General features: G+C 43.8%; 1 protein-coding gene across 2 annotated transcripts in view; it reads left to right on the top strand.

The window, feature by feature from the left end:
- Positions 1-16,404, top strand: part of LOC147712937 (cytosolic phospholipase A2 gamma-like) — a 722,719-nt gene that overhangs the window by 431,382 nt on the left and 274,933 nt on the right. For both annotated transcript variants that reach the window (XM_086923600.1, XM_086923601.1), the window contains one exon: positions 6,264-6,350. In XM_086923600.1, coding sequence (XP_086779726.1) covers positions 6,264-6,350 — 87 coding nt within the window. The remainder of the gene's footprint in view (positions 1-6,263; positions 6,351-16,404) is intronic.

The raw sequence follows: 16,404 nt of genomic DNA, 5'->3' as shown, positions 1-16,404 counted from the left end.
ACATGCTACAAGTTCTATTAAATTATGAGAAATCTGAACAATAAATTATTAATTACAAATTAAAAATTAGTTGACATATTATTCATTTTTATTTCTAATTTATGAGGTAAAATCGAAGTGATTGTAGTATAATGAAATACTTATAGTATAGAGTGCACAATGTTTGTTACATAGTAAGTTTACTCATATTTACTGCCCTTCTCCCACTGTATTTTTACCAATGTATATTTGATATCTCTTCTTCATCTCCTGCCTCCTTTCTCTCACTATCTGTCTCTGATACACCCTTTTGCCGCCATTTTGTGTAGTTTCTGAAAAGAGTGAAATGTAATACTTCAAAACTTGAAAAGAGAGCAGGATAGAGTGCCCCTCACCCCAATTCCTTTTTTAAACTATTTTCTTTCACTGTTTTCCCCTTGGTGCGCTCAGGGTGCGCGTACCGGAGAGCGCACCTGAGAACGCACCAGCACTTACCCCGTGATTTTTTTTTAAAAAAAAAGTATTTTGCCCTTCAGGGTCCTTCTAGGTCCCCTCAGAAAACCTAGGGGGTCAGGGGGTGTCTACTCTGCCCCCTTTTAATAATTTCCCCCTTTCTTTTTATCCTCTTGTGTCGCGATTCTACAGAGACACAAGATGGCAGACTCTCTGGACTGTTTAGAATGTTGACAGACACCCGACAGCCAATCAGCTTTCCGCTCGCGCACTCCCGTAGCGCCCCTGGTGCGCTCCCAGGTACGCGTACCGGTGAGCGCTCGGAGCGCGCCTATAGGTATATGTTTTTTTTAAGTTAATTTTCATAAAAACCACTGGAGCAATGTTCACCAAATATAGCAAAGGCACATCTGCGTACCAGTCCCTACAATTGTGCCAAGTTTGGCGTAATTCCATTCAGCAGTTCAGGCTGTAGACTTGTCAGACCGTCATATGGAAATTAACATGAGGAAAACACGTTTTGGGACCCCCCTTTTTATTCGGCCCCCGCTTGACGAATCCCCCGAAACTTCCAGGGAAGGAGCTGGCCTAAAGGCACAAAAGAAGCAGAAAAACAAACGTGTAGAATGCAAAAAGGGGGCAGGGTAGAAACAACCTGACCCCCTAGGGCTGCTCAGGTGGTCCCACAAGGATATTAACATATTTAAACGTTATCCGCTAATAGAATTAGCATTTAAAAAACCTTGCAAATTCACTGAAAAACCATAGGTTTCAGGCCTTATATAGTTAGGAATTAGCATTAAAAAAAACTTGCAAATTCACTGAAAAAACCATAGGTTTCAGGCCTTATATAGTTAGGAATTAGCATATAAAAAACCTTTAAAATTCACTGAAAAAACCATAGGTTTCAGGCCTTATATAGTTAGGAATTAGCTTTTAAAAAACCATTGAAATTCAATCAAAAAAAGTTTTAGGGGTGTTATAGTTAGCTGGACATTTCATTCATACAAAATCATTGAAATTGCTCCTATATAGTTAGTTGTACTAACTATATTTCGCGCACCCGCAATGCACTGCTGATGATGTCACATATTAGATCACTCAAATGACATCACTAATGTCATCACTGGTGACATCATCCAGTGAATGTGGTTTAATTCGTTATTTAAATATGCATTATATATATAGCATTTTCATTGAAGAATAAGTGTATATATATAAATAAATATTTGGATGGAGGATTTAGTAGCAGTGTAATTGACTGTTTACTTGACCAATTTATAGTGTCTCACTAAATATAGTGGATAGGGACTAAACTGTGGGAATATCTGTATCACTTTGTCAGTTGTTGTGTAAACTGGTTCTACAGTTGGTTACTAGCTATGTGAAACTCTATATTAGTTATTGATTAGATAACTGAGTATTTGTATGGGAGACCATGGACGGACCATTATGTTGGCACAGAGGCAACTCCACCACCATTTCAACAGAGTTCTCTCTTTGACAACATATAAATCAGGCCCGACTCTGGTCCACATCAGCTCAGAAACACAGGACTTACTCGGAAATAGGATATTTTCTGTCTCTAACAGTATCTGTGTTTGTGATTGGAAGATGGGAGGTGGTAATTTCCCTGTGTGTTATCACTGGCAATAATGTCCTTTTATGAACGGATTACCTGGCATTATTGAGCTTCCCTCTGTGCTGGCTCCTTGGGGAAGCTGGTGTTTAGGACTGAGTGCCTGTCAAGCAGTGTGTACTTCCCCATGTAGGCCAGCTACTTAGCAAGAGTTCATCTGGTTTCCTGAATGGATGGCTTGAGTAGAGAAGTTGTGTGACGTTATATAACCATCCTCTGACCCTGTAGCATTAGTTCACCATTAAGGAAGGTATAGCTGTGACTTAAATTGCACAAAATATCAGAAATTACTAGCAACTTCCCATATGATGAACTCTTAGAGGTATTCTTTGTTTGCTAGATCTGCCTCCTGCATCCCTTTCTATGTATTCACTTGACACTTTTATAAACCACATCTTTTATTTCTCTTGAATTCTGGAACAAGTCCCATATTCTTGTAAATTAAAGGTGTGAGGATATCATCCACCCAGCCTAGCCTCAAATCAAGTATGAAGCTTTCAAAAGTGGTCAATTCATATTGCTATACTATTGTGGTTTTATGTTATAAATACCAAAACTCCATTTCTTAAAGGACTATTCTTCTGTCAAAATGTATTAGTCTGCAGTGTGTATATGTGCTCTCTTTTTCTTTTCACAGTTGCTACATGACTATTAAAGAACTGTATAGTCGTGGGGCTTATTTAGACCCCACACCAAGGATTGGTCCCTGCTACTACTACACCGTGTTGTCACAACACTTACATGTGTCAGTAGTTATCATTTGATGGGGCTGTAGGATCATGCCAGGTGGTTATTAGGGTTGTGGTACCTGGCTGAGACACCCAATTCCTAGAGAAAATCTAGACTCCCCTACATTGCTGAGGATGTAGATCCATGAATTCCCAATGCAAGTGGCTGTCATTACACTGTTACATACATACCAGACCTTGAGAATCCCCAGGGTTATGGTATCAAAATATTGTGACCAGAATATCTTAGAGAAATGTGTTTTCTAAGTATTGATTGATAACAAAAAAATCACTCCAATTAGTAATAGAAAACTTGTTCCAAATGGAATGATAATTTAAGAATATAATTTAGGACATGATTTGTATGTTAGACAATATCTATGATATCAATATTCTGACTCTCCGGTAGTGGGAGATATGGGTCTACTACTAATTCAGTTGGCAACCTGTATTACTACCCTAAAATCGTCATTCCTCTCAATCAGTCCAGGTAAAGTACTCCCTAATGTTTTATATTTGATGTGTATTTGACAGGCCTGTTGTGGGGTGAGCACAGATATACCACATCTGAATATTGTCCTTTCTATGCTACTTGCAGTGATTGTTGTGTGCAGCATGAACATTTATCTGAAGGTCTCCTTTTCTAATGTCTACTCTTAGGCACACTCTACCAGTTACATTTCTAATAATCTCTCTTTCATTCTATTCTACACATACTCAACCCAGTTTGATTATTTAATTCCTCTCAGTTGTATACCTGGTATTTTGGAGTGCACTAAATCTCTTTGGTTTTTCTTTCACTCTAAAATATTAATATTCTTAGCTTCCTTCAGTGACTGCCAACTGAGGCAAACTGTATCTTCAGCTATGTGATTTTTATACATCTAAGAAACATAGGCAGACAGTTATTACTAAGCAATGTTTTTATAAAGCGATTTGTATCTGTTATGTAGTGTTTAGGCATTGTAACTACTCGCAACTAGGACTTTCAAATATAACAGCACCCAATGTACTGACCTTAAAAAGCTAGAAAACTAAGTTGGCATTGCAAGACTATAAATCTGTGACTTGCAAGCCTTTACCGAAGTAATCTGTGAAGGCCTAAACAATTGCCCAAATGTATTGTTGGATTAATCCTACATCCATCTTTCTCTGGCTCTGTTCTCAACATGCAGAATCCCATCCTTCGTGCTCTTTGCACTAACTTTTCTATCTCTATTTTTGAAAAAGTACTAGAATACCTCCTTTACAAAACTTGTCCTTTTCAATAAACAATAATTCCATGATTGCTTACTCCTTGCTTTCCTAATTTCTCATTAAATAATCTCCATTTACATTTAAAATAATATGGCACTGATTACAATGTCGGTCAGCGGTGCCTCTGACCGAAATCGCTGCGGATGGGGAACTCACCACATGGTGTGGTCGAAAACTTCCATTTTCAATGGGAGCTTGTGTGGTGGGCCAAAACTGCCCGCAGCAGAAGCTCCCATTGTAAAATGTAAGGTTTTAAACATCTCTGCACCATGTGGCAGCCAACTCAAGGTGCCTGCCACATGGTGCGGGTGTGAAGGGACCTTTGGTAAGGGTACCTGCTGGCGGAAACACCATCCTTAAGACATTATGAGGCCTTTCTGACTGGCCGACAGGCTCTTTGAACCCTTCAGAACTTAGTCTGATTCCCCGGACAGTTTAAACTCCAACCGCTGTGATTGTAATACGGCGGTTGGAGTTTAAACCTACAATGTTGGTCTGAAAGCCGGCGATCAGCGGTTGGGGGCTTACTTCCCAACCTTTTAATTATGACCTATATCTCTTTCTCAAGACCACTCTTCACCTTATTTCACCCCCATTTTGCCTTTTTTCTTTAAGAATTGAATCCCATAATCTGTTTTCTCCTGTCAAATTGTATAGCACTTGTGTGCTTTTAGTGCTTGTGTGTGCCACACAGAAAAGAATCAGAAATAAATAAATAAAATAAATGTGACAGGCAGTGAAAGACCTAACAAGGCAGAAGGAGACCACTGGCTTTTTCAGCTGAGGTAAAAATAGAGGCAAAAATAACAGTTGATGGACAGAATGCAGATCAATGTCATACATTCACCCCAGTACAGAGATCTGGGCCTAAATCCATCGTTTGTCTGGGTCCAAACTGGAATGGCATGGTGAGCAAAAAAACAATGGATTTATTCCCAGATCTATGTACTGGGGTGAATGTATGACATTGTTCTTCATTCTGTCCATCAATTGTTCTTTTTGCATTTGTCACCCCGAGTGGGACTGGTATGCTCAGACTTGAGTACTGTGCTCTCCATGCCACTGGAGTAAAGCTATCCTGGCTGATGAGGGCCGAAAGCCCAACACTGGTCCTAGGATGCTTGTTTCCAGTCCAGGGAGGACCTGGCCTGGCAGTTCGGGCTGGACTGCTCCCATTGGGCAGAGGGTCAAGGCTGATTTGTATATGGCTGGGTCCAAACTGGAATGGCATGTTGAGCAAAAAAACAATGGATTTAGGCCCGGATATATGTACTTGGGTGAATGTATGACATTGTTCTGCATTCTGTCCATAAATTGTTCTTTTTGCATTTGTCACCCCGAGTGGGACAGGTATGCTCAGACGTGAGTCCTGTGCTCTCCATGCCACTTGAGTCAAGCTATCCTGGCTGATGAGGGCCGAAAGCCCAACACTGGTCCTAGGATGCTTGTTTCCAGTCCAGGGAGGACCTGGCCTGGCAGTTCAGGCTGGACTGTTCCCATTGGGCAGAGGGTCAAGGCTGATTTGTAAATGGCTGGGTCCAAACTGGAATGGCATGTTGAGCAAATAAAACGATGGATTTAGGCCTGGATATATGTACTTGGTTGAATGTATGACATTGTTCTGCGTTCTGTCCATAAATTGTTATTTTTGCATTTGTCACCCCGAGTGGGACAGGTATGCTCAGACGTGAGTCCTGTGCTCTCCATGCCACTGGAGTCAAGCTATCCTAGCTGATGAGGGCTGAAAGCCCGAAACCGGTCCTTGGATGCTTGTTTCCAGTCCAGGGGGGACCTGGCCTGGCAGTTTGGGCTAGACTGTTCCCATTGGGTGCAGGGACAAGGCTGATTTGTATATGGCTAGGTCCAAACTGGAATTGCATGGTGAGCAAAAAAAACAAAGGATTTAGGCGCAGATCTCTGTACTGGGGTGAATGTATGACATTGTTCAGCATTCTGTCCATCAATTGTTCTTTTTGAGGTATAAATAGAGGCCTCAGTACATAACTTCACTTTTAACTTTACTGAGGAAATCTTGGATGTTCTGAAGCTGTTGCATTAACTACAGGAACATTGATGAATGATGTAGCTCTACCAAACATAAAATGTTTTACTACTGCTGCACCACCAACAGTACCAACTTTAGATAATTGGTTCTTTAAATATTTTGTTACTCAATCTCATGTGTTGCGTTATGTTTTACATTTTAGAATGTAAGGAGATTGGAAGTCATCACATGCCACCAGAGCAGTCAGCTCGAATGATGGAGGTTGCACGTGGTATCTTTGTTCCTTCCAGTAAGTGTTAAATGTTTTGCATTTTTACCTATAACAATGTTTTATGATATAAGGGAGATCAAACCATTTCTATTTTTATTTTCCAGTTTTATTCTTTCTCTCCTTTCCAGCTTCCTATTTTTCCTTCTTTCTTTTGTTAATTCATTATTTTTGTCTTTTCTTTTACTTTTACTTCTTTCCTTTTATTACAGTTGAATAGTTAGTTTGCCTTGTCTTACAAAAAAGCACATCGGCCAATCTAAAGAGGTGCAATTTTATTGAATATTTGTATCAATGCTGTTTCTAGAAATCCACCAAGATACCAGTAGACGTACATGATTATCCAGAAACAATACTCTTAAAATAGTTCATGTTTAATAGCATAAATTGGTATTGCAACAGAATGTGTTTTCCAATCAGTCCCTATTATAATTTAAGACAAACAATGACTTCATGAAAAGAAGCAACAGAGGGTTGAGGCAAAAAGTACCGCACCTGACACTTAATGTTGCTCAGTAGTTGGGTGATAGTGCTTGACAATCGAAAAGTGCACCCCTCTACACTTTCCATTGGGACAAAGTCCCAAAAAACATGAACAAAAGAATGGAAACAGCACCCATCAAATCACATATATTATTTCTCAATTAGATTAAACACAAATTGTACTCGACGACTTCAAAGAAATGTGTCTGGTCCAAGTTGTTCTTTACAAACATGCTTGTTGTTTTTATTGAAAGATAGACAAAATCATTTGAATCCAATTTTCATAAAATCCATTACACCATTTAACCAATGCTTTTCATCTCCGAAGAGACTTCTTAGGGTTCTAGTTATTAATGATCTGCTATATCTAAGAATTCAATGCCATACTTCTACCAACATGCAAAACATTTTTTTAATATTTCTCAACATCGGTTACGGCTTGGAAGTGTTGGTCTCTAAAAGATAAAAAGTGCCTTTTTCTCTACATTGTTGAGTCTTGCTGGCCACCCTTCCTTTTATTGATGATGTCACTTGAACCATCATCTTTTTAAGATTACTGACAAGTTACCTTTTTGCGCGCCTGATTACCATTGGATCCTTAAAAGCAAGATTGTATCTTTTGGCACGTTCTAAGTTGGGAAACTAAGTCCCCTTGATTACTGAGGGTCCCTGGGAGCCAACTATCCCACCAGGTACCTCCGGTAAGTGTCACACAGCTGGTTTGCAGACAGGTGGTCCGAGGTCACGCACCTTTTTACTCTACTCTGCAGACATGCCGCTTGGCGAACTGATGGTGGGTCAATGAGGTCCACTTGTCCCATGAGGCCCACAGGACACAAGTGGACTTCATCCCTTGAGCAGCAGGGCTCTGGGAGCAGCGGTTGCAGAGTGGTGTAAAAAGGGGGTGTGGCCACGGACCACTCTCAGAAATTAAGGTGTGTGGTGCTTACTGGATGTACCTGGTGGGCTAGTTTGCCCCCAGGAACCCTTAGAAATGAAGGGGAATTTATAACCCAACTTAGAACGCGCCAGGAGGTGCTTTTGCAGAGTGGTGGGGAAGGGGACATTGCCTTTGTACCCCTCAAAGAAATTCCACTGTGTGGGGCTTACTGGAGGTAATAGGAGGGTTAGTTGGCTCCCACAGATGTCCTTGGGGGCCAACTACCCCACTCATTACCTCCAGTAAGTCCCACACAGTGGGATTGCTAAGACGTCTTTGGAGACCCTTTTCCCAACCATTCTGCAAACACGCCTCCTGGCAGACTACAGGATGTGGATGAAGCCCAATTTACTCCTGAGGGGCTTTGGGGGCCAAGAAGCCCTCCTGGTAGCTCCTGTAAGTCCTAGGCAGTGGAATTCCTGAGCGCTGGTCTGCGGCCCAGCACCCTTTCTCCATCACTCTGCAAACATGACTACTAGTTAAAGACGTGTTTGCAAAGTAATAGGTTTCGCATTTGCGAGAATTAGAGCAAACATTTTTAATAATGTTTTTGGGAGTGGAGTGGATATACGTTGTGTGTAGTGTAATTATGTGGTATGTTGTGCAGTGAAATGATGTGGATAGAAAGTATGTGATATTTAGTGTATAGGAATTATGTAGAGTGGGATTATGTGTTTTGGAGAGTACTTATGTGGTATGGTAGCCTGTGTTGTGGAGTGGAGTGGTAACCTCAGGTTTAGTCTTCCTCGTTTCCATAGATGCTCAACTATGAACTCAGTGAAACAAAAAAGGAATCACTGTGAAGCACTTGTGGACCTAGTCAGAGGTATGAGCAGGGCCATTGGAATTATATGACTGTTTGACTGCACCGACTTTCGCACAATTTTACATTTTCTGCATTCACCTCATAACTCATCATCTGCCCTAACCTGCCGATTTGAACAAAATAAGCCTTCTTTCTAGCTCAAACTGCTCAAATGTTAACAAAAATGCACTGTCAAGTGTTACAATGTGGTGGAAGGCCCTTTGCAAACCTAGAATGGTCACCTGTTACTTATTGCTAAATGTGGGCGTTAAATTGGTACTAATAGTGTGCAAGCAACTCTTGCTTCCCTCTGCACCTCTCTTGCCTCTTTCTGCATTTCTGTTGCTTCTTTCCGCACGTTTTTCTTTTTCTGTACTTCTCTTGTCTCATTCTGCAAATCTCTTGTACTTTCTGAGCCTCTCTTCCCTCTTTCTGCTCGTCTGTTGTCTCTTTCTGCAACTCATTTGCTTTTCTTTACCCCTCTTACAACTTTCTGCACCTTTGTGCTTCTTTCTGCACCTCTATTCATTCTTTCTGCACTTATTTTGTTTCTTTCAGCACCTGCCTTTCTTCTTTATATATCCCTTTTGCCCCTCACTCTATCCCTCTTCCCTCTTTCTGCACTTCTATCGCTTCTTTCTGCACTTTACTTGCCTCATTCTGCACCTCTATTGCCTCTGTCTGCAGTTCTCTCTACTTTCTGCACTCCAATTGCCTCTATCTATAACTCTCTTGCATCCTTGTGCACCTCTCTTGCATCTTTCTGTACCTGTCTTGCTTCTTTCTCTACCCCTTTTGCCTGTTTCTGCACCCTTCTTCCCTCTTTGTGAAACTCTTTAGCCTAGTTCTACATCTCTCTTCCCTCTTTCTGCACCTTCCGTGCCTCTTTCAGCACCTCCGTTGCTTCTTTATAAGGTTTTCTTCCTCTTTCTGCACCCCTACTGCCTCTTTCTGTATCCCTCTTGCCTCTTTGTGCACCTCTCCTTCCCCTTTCTGCACCCCTCTTGCCTTTTTTCCACCTCTGCTGGTTCTTTCTGCACCTCTTTTGCTTTGTTATGCACTTCACTTGCCTCTTTCTGTACTCCTCTTCCCTCTTTCAGCACTTTTAATGGTTCTTTATGTACTGCTATGGCTTCTTCCTGCACCCCTGCTCTTTATTTCTGCATCCCTATTGCCTTTTTCTGTATCCCTTTTTCCTTGTTCTGCAGTTTTCTTGCCACCTCCTGTACCTCGCTTGCCCCTTTATGCACATCTGTTGGTTCTTTTGCACTGCTCTTGTTCTTTCTGCACCTCTCTTGCTAATTGCTGCACCCCTCTTGCTCTTTCTTCACCCCCTTTACCTGTTTCTGCACCTCTATTGCCTCTGTCTGCACATCTGTCACCTCTTTCTGTACCTCTTTTGCCTGTTTCTGCAACTCTTTTGCCTCTTTCTGCAGTTCTCTTGCCTCCTTCTGCACCTCAGTTGCTTTTTCTGCACTTTTATTGTTTCTTTCTGCACCCCTGTTGCTTCCTTCTGTACTTTTCATGCTTCTTTCTGCACTCCTCTTCCTTCTTTCTGCACCCCTTGTGCCTCTTTCTGCACCTCTGTTGGTTCTTTGTGTACTGCGTTTGCTTCTTTCTGCATCTCACTACACTTCTCTTGCTTCTTTGTACACCTCTTTCAGCAATTCTCTTGCCTCTTTCTGTACTTCTCTTCCTGCTTTTGCACCCCTCCTGAATCTTTCTGTACCTCTCTTGCCTCTTTGCGCACCTCTCCTACCTCTTTCTGCAACCCTCTTGCATCTTTGTGTACCTCTTTTGGTTCTTTCTGCACTGTTCCTGCTTCTTTCTGTACCCCACTTGCCTCTGTCTGCACTTCATTTGCTTCTATCTACACCTCTGTTGCTTCTTTCAGTATTTCTCTTACCTCTTGCTGCACTTCTCGGCCTTCTTTCTGCCCCTCCTATGTTGTTCTGCACCTCTCTTGACGCTCTTTCCTCTTTCTGCACCTCTGTTGGTTCTTTCTGCACTCTTTTTACTTCTTTCTGCACCTCACTTGCTTCTTTCAGCACCCCTGTGCACTTACCCCTGTTCCCTGTTTCTGTACCTTTCCTGCCTGTTTATGCACATCTCTTGCCTCTTTCTGCACCTCTTACTTATAGTTTTAATCCCCCTGCCCTATTATGTACTAGGGCCTTACAGGGGTATGCATGCCAATCAAAGGGGTACCCCAACCCATAGGGTACCCTAGTGTATGTAGCTGTTTTCACTGTATTTTAAGTGTCTTTCAGAAAAGCACTTGCCCCGGGCCTGGTTAATCAGAATCTGTTACCACCAGTACCAGTCAGTAAAAAATGTGGGGGCATGGGATGACTTTGCAACAAGACCTTTTTCTGCACCTCTGTTCGTTCTTTCTGCATATCTCTTGCTTCTTTATGCACTTTTCTTCATCTTTCCGGACTTCTGTTGCCTATTTCTGCATTTCTCATGCTTCTTTCTGTGCCTTACTTCATCTTTCTTCACCTGCCCTACCTCTGTGGGCATAGATAGAAATTATTATTTTAAAAAACCTTTGCAGTTCACTGAGAAAACCATAGGTTTCAGGGACATTATAGTTAGAAATTAGCAATTAAAAAAAACGATGAAATTCACCAAAAAAACCATGTTTCAGGGAAGTTATGGTTAGAAATTAGCATTTAAAAAACCCATAGAAATTCAGGGAAAAAAACATAGGTTTCATGGACGTTATAGTTAGTTTGACATTTCACTCGTACAAAACCAGAGTAATTCAGCTGTTATAGTTAGTTGAGCTAACTAATAATGCAATGCACTGCTGATGATATCACATATTACATCATTCATGACATGGTCAGTGACATCACTGATGACATCTCAAATGATTTCACTGATGACATTACTAATGACATCATCCATGTGAACATTTGATGCACCTCTTCAAACACTAATATAACCTTTGATACACTCTCTCTAAAATACAGACTACCATTTTCAGACCATAGACACATCAATACCAGTTATTATATGCATGCTCACTGATTCCTAGGTCTACACACATATCTACTCATTCACCCTCATAGTCATTCATGCATTCAGTCACTCATCAATACAACACTATCATATGTACTCATACAACTATAAGACACTTGCACACCGCCACTGATCCATTTACTGACCTATACAGTAATACACACACCACATCAGCTAGTCAAATGGAAACAAATCCATACTTAACTCTTTTCTACATATCTACAATCACTGATACAAGTACATACTCTTCCATGCCGCAACTCTCACAATCACCGATTCTCATGTTTAGTCATTTATATACTTTAACTTTCACATATACAGCCTTTTATATATGTAGTTACTTGGACATGTAACATTAAGACATCCATACTCTCACCAACACACCATACAGACTGTGATTAGCATGACCTCCTCTGTAAGGCCCTAGTACATAATAGGGCAGGGGGATTAAACCTACCTCTAAGTCAGAGGTGCAGAAATATGCTACTTTAACTAGTAGTCGTGGTTGCAGAGTGGTGGAGAAAGGGTGCTGGCCGTCCAACCAATGCTCAGGAATTCCTCTGCCGAGGACTTAATGGAGGTACCAGGAGGGATTCTTGGCCCTCAAATTCCCTCAAGACTAAATTGGACTTCATCCCCATCCCCTAGTCTGCCACGAGGCATGATTGCCAAGTGATGGAGAAAGGGGGCCATGGCCTCCGAAGACGTCATAGCAATCCCACTGTGTGGGACTTACTGGAGGTAAAAAAGGGGTAGTTGGCCCCCAAGGACATCCTTGGGAGCCAACATCCCAAACTATTAACTCCAGTCAGTCTCACACAGCAGCATTGGTACGTACTCGTACCAGGCCACGCCCACTTTACCCACCACTATGCAAACCTGCTTTTTGGCACGCTCTTGGATGGGGATTGAAGTCCCCTTCACTGCTGGGGGTCCTTTAGGGGCCAACTAATCTACTTTTTACCGCCAGTAAGCCCCATGCAGTGGGATTGGTAAGAGGTAGACAAAGGCCAAGGCCCCTTTCTCCACCACTCAGCAAACGCTCCCCCCTGGCGTGTTATAAGTGGGGAGATTAAGTGCCCTTGAATCCTGAGGGTCCCTGGGGTCCAACTAGCCCACCAGGTACCTCCAGTAAGAGCCACAGAGCTGTGTTGCAGAGCGGTGTAAAAAGGGGCATGGCCTGGGCCACCTCTCTGCAACATAGACCTGTGGCGCTTACTGGAGGTACATGGTGGGCTAGTTGGCCCCCAGGGGCCCTCAGGATTGAAGAGAAATTATTTCTTCCACTTAAAACGTGCCACAGGGCGTGTTTGCACACGTTACCTTAGGCCCCGCCCCCTCCCTTCACCACTGTGTAAACACGCCTCGTGTCATGTTTTAAGTTGGGGGATTAAGTCCCATTGAATCCTGAGGGTCCCTGGGGTCCAACAAGCCCACCAGGTACCTCCAGTAAGCGCCACAGAGCTGCTTTGCAGAGAGGTGTAAAAAGGAGTGTGGCCTGGGCCACCTCTCTGCAACGCAAGTCTGTGGCACTTACTGGAGTTACCTGGTGGGCTAGTTGGCCCTCAGGGACCCTCAGGATTGAAGAGGAATTAGTTCCCCAACTTAAAATTCGCCACAGGGCGTGTTTGCAGACATGTCCCCTCAGTCCCGCCCCTCCCTTCACCACTGCGCAAACGCGGCCAGTGGCGTGTTTTACGTTGGGGGATTAAGCCCCCTTGAATCCTGAGGGTCCCTGGGGTCCAACTAGCCCACCAGGTACCTCCAGTAAGCGCCACAGAGCTGCGTTGCAGAGAGGAGTAAAAAGGGGTGTGGCCTCTGAACACCTCTCTGCAGCGCAGCTCCATGGTGCATATTGGAGGTACCTGGTGGGCTAGTTGGCCCCCACAGACCCTCAGCATTCAAGGGGAATTAATTCCCCAACTTACAACGCACCATGGGGCGCTTTTGCTGAGTGCTGCAGGGAGGGGGCGGGGCCTAGCCAAGATGCAGCTATTTTTGTATTATTTTTTTAAGAAGGGGCCCTTGGGACCCCCTCCCGAGGGCCTTGCCCCTTTAAAAAAATGAAATAATGTAAACAGGAAGGGGGCCGCATGGCCCCCCCTCCCGAGGCCAATTACGGCCCGTGGACCGCATGGCCATAATTTTATTTTATTTCATATTATTATTTAAATCTAGGAGGGAGCTGCGTGGCCCCCGCCAGAGGCCTCTGGTATTAGCCCCGGGGACCCCATCCCCCGGGACTGTGACTCATATTTTTTTATTTGATGGAGGAGGGCCACGTGACACTTTTCCTAGGCCACATCTGGCCCTGTGGACCCCATCCCCCAGGGCCTGGCCTCCTTGTTGGGGACCATGGGGGGAGCCCCAATACCCCCACGGTCCCTGCTGGCTCCCCGTGTCCTGTGGGAGCCTGCATTGCTTTTCCACATGGGGATCTGCTGACATGCAACTCCCTGTGTGGTAAAGCAATGTGGTATGATTTTTGAAAGGGAGAGCTTCCAAAAACCTAACCACAGTTTGCTATGGTGGGGCAGGAGCTGCACAGCTCCCACCCTGCCATAGCAAACAGCAGTGTCACTGGGGTGGGCACCCCGGGACACTGCAGAAGCTGGGCTCCTGGAGGAGGGCCATGCAGCCCACCTCCCTTCAATTACAAAGCCCCAGGGAGGTGGTGGTCCCCTGGGCTTGGAGGTCCGTAATGGATGTTAGTGCCCCGGGAAGGTGGTGGTCCCTGGGGAATGTGGAGGAGGCTCGAGCCCCCCTACCCAGGTGTATGTTTTTGTAAAAAAAAATCCTAGGTGGTGACTCTTCCCAGGGCAGCGGGGGGCCATGTGCCCCACAAAATAATCAATAAAAACTCCGGGGAGGGGAGGAGCTTCACGTGCAACCAAGATGGTTGCGTGAGCACAGGGTTCCGGAGACCCACGTAACCTCTCGAATATATCCTGTCACTGATCCTGTTCGCTGTTGACGGCTTCATGTGGATGAACCACAGGAGAAGCGTAAACTGAAATGTATTTCCCGATCGGACCACTGGATGTACCTGGTGGGCTAGTTTGCCCCCAGGAACCCTTAGAAATGAAGGGGAATTTATAACCCAACTTAGAACGCGCCAGGAGGTGCTTTTGCAGAGTGGTGGGGAAGGGGACATTGCCTTTGTACCCCTCAAAGAAATTCCACTGTGTGGGGCCTACTGGAGGTAATAGGAGGGTTAGTTGGCTCCCATTGATGTCCTTGGGGGCCAACTACCCCACTCATTACCTCCAGTAAGTCCCACACAGTGGGATTGCTAAGACGTCTTTGGAGACCCTTTTTCCAACCATTCTGTAAACACGCCTCCTGGCAGACTACAGGATGTGGATGAAGCCCAATTTACTCCTGAGGGGCTTTGGGGGCCAAGAAGCCCTCCTGGTAGCTCCTGTAAGTCCTAGGCAGTGGAATTCCTGAGCGCTGGTCTGCGGCCCAGCACCCTTTCTCCATCACTCTGCAAACATGACTACTAGTTAAAGACGTGTTTGCAAAGTAATAGGTTTCGCATTTGCGAGAATTAGAGCAAACATTTTTAATAATGTTTTTGGGAGTGGAGTGGAAATACGTTGTGTGTAGTGGAATTATGTGGTATGTTGTGCAGTGAAATGATGTGGATAGAAAGTATGTGATATTTAGTGTATAGGAATTATGTAGAGTGGGATTATGTGTTTTGGAGAGTACTTATGTGGTATGGTAGCCTGTGTTGTGGAGTGGAGTGGTAACCTCAGGTTTAGTCTTCCTTGTTTCCATAGATGCTCAACTATGAACTCAGTGAAACAAAAAAGGAATCACTGTGAAGCACTTGTGGACCTAGTCAGAGGTATGAGCAGGTTCGAATTATATGACTGTTTGGCTGCACCGACTTTCGCACAATTTTACATTTTCTGCATTCACCTCATAACTCATCATCTGCCCTAACCTGCCGATTTGAACAAAATAAGCCTTCTTTCTAGCTCAAACTGCTCAAATGTTACCAAAAATGCACTGTCAAGTGTTACAATGTGGTGGAAGGCCCTTTGCAAACCTAGAATGGTCACCTGTTACTTATTGCTAAATGTGGGCGTTAAATTGGTACTAATGGTATGCAAGCAACTCTTGCTTCCCTCTGCACCTCTCTTGCCTCTTTCTGCATTCCTGTTGCTTCTTTCCGCACGTTTTTCTTTTTCTGTGCTTCTCTTGTCTCATTCTGCAAATCTCTTGTACTTTCTGCACCTCTCTTCCCTCTTTCGGTTTGTCTGTTGTCTCTTTCTGCACCTCATTTGCTTTTCTTTACCCCTCTTACAACTTTCTGCACCTTTGTCCTTCTTTCTGCACCTCTATTCATTCTTTCTGCACTTATTTTGTTTCTTTCAGCACCTGCCTTGCTTCTTTCTATATTCCTTTTGCCCCTCACTCTATCCCTCTTCCCTCTTTCTGCACTTCTATCGCTTCTTTCTGCACTTTACTTGCCTCATTCTGCACCTCTATTGCCTCTTTCTGCAGTTCTCTCCTCTTTCTGCACTCCACTTGCCTCTATCCATAACTCTCTTGCATCCTTGTGCACCTCTCTTGCATCTTTCTGTACCTGTCTTGCTTCTTTCTCTACCCCTTTTGCCTGTTTCTGCACCCTTCTTCCCTCTTTGTGAAACTCTTTTGCCTAGTTCTACATCTCTCTTCCCTCTTTCTGCACCTTCCGTGCCTCTTTCAGCACCTCTGTTGCTTATTTATAAGGGTTTCTTCCTCTTTCTGCACCCCTACTGCCTCTTTCTGTATCCCTCTTACCTCTTTGTGCACCTCTCCTTCCCCTT

This window comes from Lissotriton vulgaris, chromosome 5 (genome assembly GCF_964263255.1).
Source record: "Lissotriton vulgaris chromosome 5, aLisVul1.2, whole genome shotgun sequence".
NCBI classification, from domain to species: domain Eukaryota; kingdom Metazoa; phylum Chordata; class Amphibia; order Caudata; family Salamandridae; genus Lissotriton; species Lissotriton vulgaris.
Note: the sequence above shows the minus strand (reverse complement) of the source record. Positions and strands in the feature narration are given on the sequence as shown.